The sequence below is a fragment of the Sardina pilchardus genome, chromosome 22 (assembly GCF_963854185.1).
Source record: "Sardina pilchardus chromosome 22, fSarPil1.1, whole genome shotgun sequence".
Lineage (NCBI taxonomy): Eukaryota > Metazoa > Chordata > Actinopteri > Clupeiformes > Clupeidae > Sardina > Sardina pilchardus.
In genome coordinates, this window is record NC_085015.1 from 16,959,423 (window position 1) to 16,966,922 (window position 7,500).

At 46.7% G+C, this 7,500-nt stretch overlaps 1 protein-coding gene across 1 annotated transcript in view; it reads right to left on the reverse strand.

Annotated features, from left to right (window-relative positions):
• Nucleotides 1-7,500, reverse strand: part of slc38a10 (solute carrier family 38 member 10) — a 47,752-nt gene that overhangs the window by 39,500 nt on the left and 752 nt on the right. The window contains exons 3-7 of the mRNA XM_062527004.1: nt 6,758-6,875; nt 5,837-5,882; nt 5,513-5,606; nt 4,880-5,023; nt 1,907-2,031 (exon numbers count right to left, since the gene is read on the reverse strand). Of these exons, the coding sequence (XP_062382988.1) occupies nt 1,907-2,031; nt 4,880-5,023; nt 5,513-5,606; nt 5,837-5,882; nt 6,758-6,875 (527 nt within the window). The remainder of the gene's footprint in view (nt 1-1,906; nt 2,032-4,879; nt 5,024-5,512; nt 5,607-5,836; nt 5,883-6,757; nt 6,876-7,500) is intronic.

Here is a 7,500-nt window from a genome sequence, read left to right on the forward strand (position 1 = left end):
AGGGCTGGAGGAATAATAAAGAAAAGGGGGAAGATGAATAGAGAATGAGAGAAAAGAGGGAGAAAATGAGGGTATAACTGAAGATGTGAAACACATGCAGCGATGGAGAGAGAGAGAGAAGCGAAAGAGAGAGAAAGAGCGAAAGAGAGAGAAAGAAAGATACAGAAATGGAGTGATAGAGAGAGAGAAACAGACAGAAACAGAGTGATAGAGAGAGAGAGAGAGAGAAACAGACAGAAACAGAAACAGAGAGAGAGAGAGGTAGTGTGTCTAAACGGAGAGAGGGCCTCAGGATGGTGACGGGCGGTGCCTGTTGACTGGGAGCTGAAGGGGTCCAGCTGGTGCTGGTGCCGGTGCTGGTTCTGTCCGTGAGAGTCCCCTGGGACCAGCGGTGACTGACCAACCAGCATGTGGCCACACAACAGCACCACAGCGCCACGTGGCACAGGTCAGGGCGGGCCGGTACCGGCACATGCCCAACAGAACCGGTCCTCAGAGGGGGGACCTTCAGAACCGGTCCTCAGAGAGCGGACCCACAGCCTCGCCCTGATACGCTCCCGGTAGCTCTACAGAGAGAGTGCAGCTCGCCAACAACGCCGCCGCCATGGTGTGGAACTGTCTAGAACGGCCGAGCATAGAGTGCTACAACTGCAGGTGATCGTGGCATAACTATGTCTATGTCTGTCTGTATGGCCATCAGTCTGAATTCAGCTGGGGGGAGAGGGGGGCATAAACAGAGACACAGCACTCAACAAACCCTCCATAACCATGTATGGGGTCAGTTCGTAATGCCAATATGGCAGCTGTCTACAGACATCCTTCCCCTTCCTGTAATCTAAGCAGCCTGATATTGCAAAATAACTGCCCGAAATAACTGCCCAAAAGCCGTTACCAAGATGGCCACCAAGTGGTTGGACTTGACTGTAAGGGCTTTGGTATAAATCAGATTACAAATTGAGCTCTACGGACAGAGGAAAACGGGGTGTCCCAGTCGTATTCTACTGTAAGTGTGAAGTTGTCACTGCACTTTCCTGTACTGGGGGGGCCTTGCGATCCTTAGCTTAATAAAGGTTGTAACGGGTCTAGGCCCCCTTCTGATTGTGTGTCTGGCTAGTTCCCGTACGGTTCACAACTTCACATATATTTGGGCTTCACTGTGCTGCAGTGCGATCAGGCTGAATCAGCTGAACTGAAGCAAACTGAAGTTCAGTATCCTGAGGTGAATTTCCAAACGCATGGAGATAACTGGGAGCTCTCTGGCAAGAGAGATACTGTACATCCCCTTATCCTGCAACCAACGCAAGCCCACATTTCACCTGGGTGGGTGATTGATTGATTTATGGGCCCGTCGTTAAAAAGCAGATTCACAGTGGGAGGACCAGGCTGTGGCCACGGCAACAAACAAACAAACAAACAAACAAGCAAGCAAGCTGTTTGAATGATCACATCAAATTAATGAGCAATGAAGCACTCCTCACTCACTCACATTCGATCTGAATAAGCGGAAAAGTCCGGCATGTTGAATACAAATATAACAAACGTTAGTACTCTGTGGTGTTTTTCATGCAAGGAAACAGAATGGCAACGTGCATGAAACCCTTCCCGATTGGTTGCTGGGAGGAAATAAAAAAAAAGGTGGTTTATTGGTTCATTGACACCATCCTGATTCATCCCATCTATTCAGAGAATTAAGAGTTGCAGGCCAACGGAACTCAATACACTTAACGGCACAGCGTTGTCTGACAAACGGTGGAAGGAGATTTGCAACTGGGAGAAAAAAAGGCGGAGCTCTGGCCTGCCAACTTTATTTACTTCCTGAGTCTACTAGACTAGAGTGGAGGGGGGTTGGGGGAACCGGATGGACAGGATTGGTCAGTGCGGTGGAGTGGGCGGGGATTGTACTTACGACTGACAGGCGAATGCCATGCCGCAGATGGGGATGCAGCGAAAGACGCCGTCCCAGCGCACGTAGCGGACCAGCTCGAGCCAACGGCCAGAGAACAGGCCGTGCTTGAAGGAGGACAGCACCATCTGGATCACAGGGGGGGGGGGGGGAGGAGAGCGGGAGAGTTACAGGACGTACCAATGTTGGTGGTTGGGAGGGGGGTGGGGTGGGGCAGAGAGAGAAAGAGAGAGAGAGAGAGAGAGAGAGAGAGAGAGAGAGAGAGAGAGAGAGAGATTGAGGGAGAGGGGGAGAGAGAGAAAGAGAGAAAGAGGGAGAGAAAGAAACAGAGAGAAACAGAGAGAGACAGAGCGAGAGAGAGAGAGAGACAGAGCGAGAGAGAGAGAGAGAGAGAGAGATGCCCACAGGAAAAGGGGAAACCAGGGGGATGTAAGAGGCCAGGCTCGTCCACAGGAGCCAAAATAGAAGAGAACAGGGATTCTCCGGAAGATGTACCACTAAGGGTAGTGCAGGCTGAACAAGAGGGGGCAAAAACAACAAACAGAAAAAAGAACACCGTTTCCCAACACCTTGCCACATGTAATGTAGACTAGACGAACACATTGGTCAGCTGTGAGCTCTCGCAACTCTGAAACATCGTTCCTGATCCTGATCCTGATCCTGAACTCAACACATCCTAAGATCAACCTGAATCACAGTTCGGAACGTCCAGGTATCTGCAGGACCACACAATGGAATGCAAACAACGGAACAGAAAACAAACAAAACAGCAAAAACAAAACAAGATGGACACAGAATGGAAGATGAGAGGCCTCTGAAACCATATGTTGAGACCAACATATCACCACCTGGCTTGTGTGTGTGTGTACGAGAATGTGTGTGTGTATGAGAGTGTGTGTGAGTGTGTGTGTGTGGAGGGGGGAAGGGGGGAAGGGGGGGTCAGGGGAGTTGTGTTTGCCCACTGACACACACAGCAGCATCATCATTATCATCTTCACACAAATCACACCTCTCTCATACCCACACACACACCAACACACGTGCGCGCACGCGCACACACACACACACACCCCAGAATTAATGAAATAGGCAATATCAATCAAGAGGCTTTACATGAAGCTGAAGAGCACGTTGAAGAGCAAAGGCAGAGTAGTAGTAGTAGAGAGCTTTGGCACCCCTAGCACCCCTGCCAAAGAGAGAGGACCAGCGGGCAAGGTCAGGGTTCAGGGTTCAGGGGTTAGGGGTCGTGGGTTTATATTACTTACGGGTGACAGCAGAAGGTGGTTGCAATGATGGGCAGGCACTGAATGACGCCCCTCACCCGCCACAGGTGTACACGCTCCAGCCAGGAGCCAGAGATTAGGCCGTAGCGCAGCGAAGACAACACTATCTAGAAGCAGAGGAAGCAGCGCATCCGCCGGTGGGGGAGGGGGGGTAGTTTGGGAGGGGGGAGTGGGGGGGGGGGGGGGGGCAAAGAGGGGGGAGGGGGTTGGGGGGTGGGAAACATATTAGGGGAGGGAGGTTAGTGCCCAAGACGGGCAAGTCTGGATTCGGCCACTGTGGTGTGGTCGGCCCACATACACACACAGAAAGTGAAGTAATGACAAGGAGGCACTGTGCAAAAAAAAAAAAAAACATGGGGCTCCTCTCATTCATATTTTTATCCATCCTTCCTTCTTTCCTTCCTCGGTCCTCCGGCTTGTTCCCACTGATCTGTAAAGAACATTGGATAGACAATCCCATTGTTGCCGCCCAATCATTCTTTATCTAGATCAGTGGGAACGAGCTGGAGGACCGAGGACGGAAGGAAGGGAGGATAGATAAAAAAGAAAAACGAGAAGAGCCCATACACACACAGCAGGTGTAGTAGCGACCTCCGACAGCAAAGAGGCGCTGTGCAAAAAAAACGAACAAAAAAAACACACTACTACGACATCTGAAGGAGTTCATCTGAGAGAAAGAATGAAGAAGAGTGACAGAAATAACAGCTTGGGAATGGGAATTAGTCGGTGGAATATTAGTGGTGCAGCATAAATATGCCGCGGAGAGGTTTATTGGCCTTTGTGTGGCGGCTGGCAAGTGGCGGGAGATTATTAGGCCTGTTGGGTAATGCCTTCTCCAGGGACGGCCGGAGCGGATCTGTGTGAGACACAGCAGAGCATGGGCAGAGGCATCAGCAGAACGGGCAGCAGCAGCGCTTACTTGAGCTGAAACTTAACCAGCGGTTCATGCTCATTACGACCCCATTCACTTCCTGTGATGGAAACTTTGGCATCCCAAATTATTGTGGAGCCAATTATGGCTCCAAAAGGCAAGAACACAACTCGGGTTTGGGCCTTGTGAGTAGCCGTACTCTAGTGGTCATGTGATGTGGATTATATAAAGGGCGGTGACTCCAGTTTGGACAGCCAGACAGTGTGTGTGTGTGTGTGTGTGTGTGTACAGTTCTTGATTACACACCACACAGCGTAATCACTAAAAAACATTCAACAATATCACAGTGAACTCAAACAGAACAAAGTCTTAAAATAGCAACATCCTGTATGCATTCGGCTTACCACACAGAATCCAGTGCTCTATATTCTTCTTACTCAGCCTAAAATCAACTGCCATACAACTTTAGTAAAGCCAACACCAAAACAAACACTTTAACAAACCATGCTCATTATGTCATTACAGTACTGTGGATAGGATACTTGACTGCAAGGCAAATAGCAGACACTTGCACAGACAACACTTGAGTCGTTGGATCCTTACAGACTTTGGCTACGTGGACAGACTCGTGGGTCACACATAAAACAACACCAAAGTATCAAAGAACATCACAGTAGCTAAGTGTTCTTATTTAATAAATGATGTAGTTATATAGATAAAAGGAGAAACCTCAAACTTTGCTTACAATTACGCTAACGTAAAGAGCTGACCTCTTCAGGGATGCCGCTCACAACGCCCCCTACAGCCTTGGAGGCGACTCACCGTGAACATGAAGAGCGTGTAGAACATGAGGGCCATCGCTGAGAAGGACTGGATGGAAGACATCATGTTCCGCTGCAGACTCAGGGGCAGAACCACAAACAGGGACACGCACATCAGGAGCAGAACTCGGAACCCGCCGGTCACCTGAGGAGAGGAATAGTTTTGGAACATTCTAACAAAAGATTCGATTCAGCAACAGGGTTCTAAAATTCCATGTTGGATTAAGAGCCCTACAATGAATGAACCCCTTTAGAACGTTAATTTGCCATCATTCTTTTACAATGGCGCCGAGATCACATGGCCACAAGTTTAACACATAGTAGAGGGAGCGGAAGGTGCATTAAAATATAAAATAGATAAATAATTGTGAAATAAAAAAATAGATATCAGAATCTGAAATAGAAAACACACACATATATATATATATATATATATATATATATATATATATAATCTAAAATGAATAAAATAAGCCAAACAATAAAATTACAAGAAAGTAGAGTAGGTCTGTGGACAAACGACCAGGTAGACAGGAAGAGAGATCTATAGATTAGTGGATAGAGGACTCTAGCCTACAGGAGTAAGAACAGGCAGGTGCAGATCATATGTAAAGTACAGGTCTAGCTTTCCTACCTTCAGGCCAAGCAGCTGGGCAAAGAAATTGGAGCCCAGATCAGCGATGACCACATAGAAGGCAATGCACGTTCCCAACATCAGACCGATCATACTGCACCAGGAAGAGATCCACAGGGAGAAGATTCAAATGACTGGTGGATTACAAACAACGTACTTGCTTGTGTGTGTGTGTGTGTGTGTGTGTGTGTGTGTGTGTGTGTGTGTGTGTGTGTGTGTGTTTTCTCTGAGAATATTTGAATCCTTTCTGTAAAGAAATTTGATTGGCGGATTCAAATAAAGAAATCAAATGTGTGCGTGTGTGCAAGAGAGAGAATAGCATACCTCAGTTCAACCAGAGCTTTAAAGGGTTTTCCATAGGCATGAAAAGCTGCAAAAGAAAGTAAAATAAGACAATAATAGTAAAAAGGCTTGCAGGAGTCTCCATACTGGTGTTACTGTTACTGGCTCTACATGAAGCAGTGCATTGAACTAGATCTCCTGTAGTCACAGGTCTATCGGACACAGGGACGGTAAAATGAATCACAAAACGCTATTATCAGAGGGGAATTCTTCATAACTTCAGGTTCAGCTTCACAGATATCAATCTATTTTCTACCACAAGAAGAATCATTTTTTGCAAAGTTCTGGGTTTACTTGTAGAGAAAATAAATTGTTGTTCTTATGTTACGTATATATTGTGGTACATCCTTAGATCTGATGCTACTCTACTCTATTCATCTCTATTCTCTACTATAAGTCTCATATTTGTCTTGTGTCACATCGGAGATCGGAAAGGAAGCAAGAGTTGAGAAATATATTTACATTCAGGGTGGCTGCCAGCAGACTTTAGAAATAATTTACTATCTAATGTAGAATCCAATCGAAAAACACTGATCAAACAATGACCATATCCATCAGCCACTCTATAGCAAACCATTACCTTTGTGTCTGAAATGTACCAGCCACATTCATATTTATTCAGCATTTGGCGGATGGCACAAATTTCTGATTGTGAACACGAAAAGAAGAATAATAACCAATGATGTGAGTAATGTGTGTGTGTGTGTGTGTGTGTGTGTGTGTGTGTGTGTGTTTGTGTGTGTGCCAGTCTTGTCTAGCGACTGTGGCTCTGATTACAGGGTAAATTTTGCTTGCGGTCTAACACAGGTCTGTGCTCTAAAGCTGCTAACAGCGCAGACTTCTGTGTTCCTTGAGGGACGAGCTGTAGTGGGGCCGTGAGAGGCATGCGTGTGCTTTTCTCACCTAAGCCTGCGTAGGTCCTGCGCTTGGTGTTGCTGGCCGAGTGGACCAGAAACATGCAGGACTGATGGGTCATCCAAGAACAGAAGAACAGCAAGAGAGTCCCCAACACTATGCCACACTAGAGAGAGTGTGTGGGGAGGGGAGAGAGAGAGAGAGAGAGAGAGGGAAAGGAAGAAGAGATGAGAGATAGAGAGAGAGAGAGAGAGAGAGAGAGAGGGAAAGGAAGAAGAGATGAGAGATAGAGAGAGAGAGAGAGAGAGAAATAAAGAGGAAGGAGAAAGAGGATACAAATTCACAATCTTTTAATCTGTTCACTTTCATTCAAAATAGGAACCAAGAAAATGTGTTCAAGCGTATAGATGAAGCACACGTGTTGTTTGTCAGTTCTTTGGTAACAGCTGTTCCTCTTCTCACCCTTAGCACACACACCTGGGACTGCTCACGCACTGACAGGTAAAATTATTTTAAAACCTGACATACTAAAAATAAATCACAGCCTATGAAAGTGCACTTCAACACAACATAATTTCATTCGTCCCACATTCAGGTATGTGTGTTTTTTCAACCAAACAACCTTCAAAGGCGCAACCACAGTGTAGCCTACATTTCCATGTGTATCTGGAGTAGCCTACAGGAGGGCAATCCATGGGTTGACGTCATATGTAGGTAGCGAGATAAGGTATCGTACAGCGTGAATGTATGGATTCTCAGCGGGTCACGTTCACTATACTATCAGTAAAGTC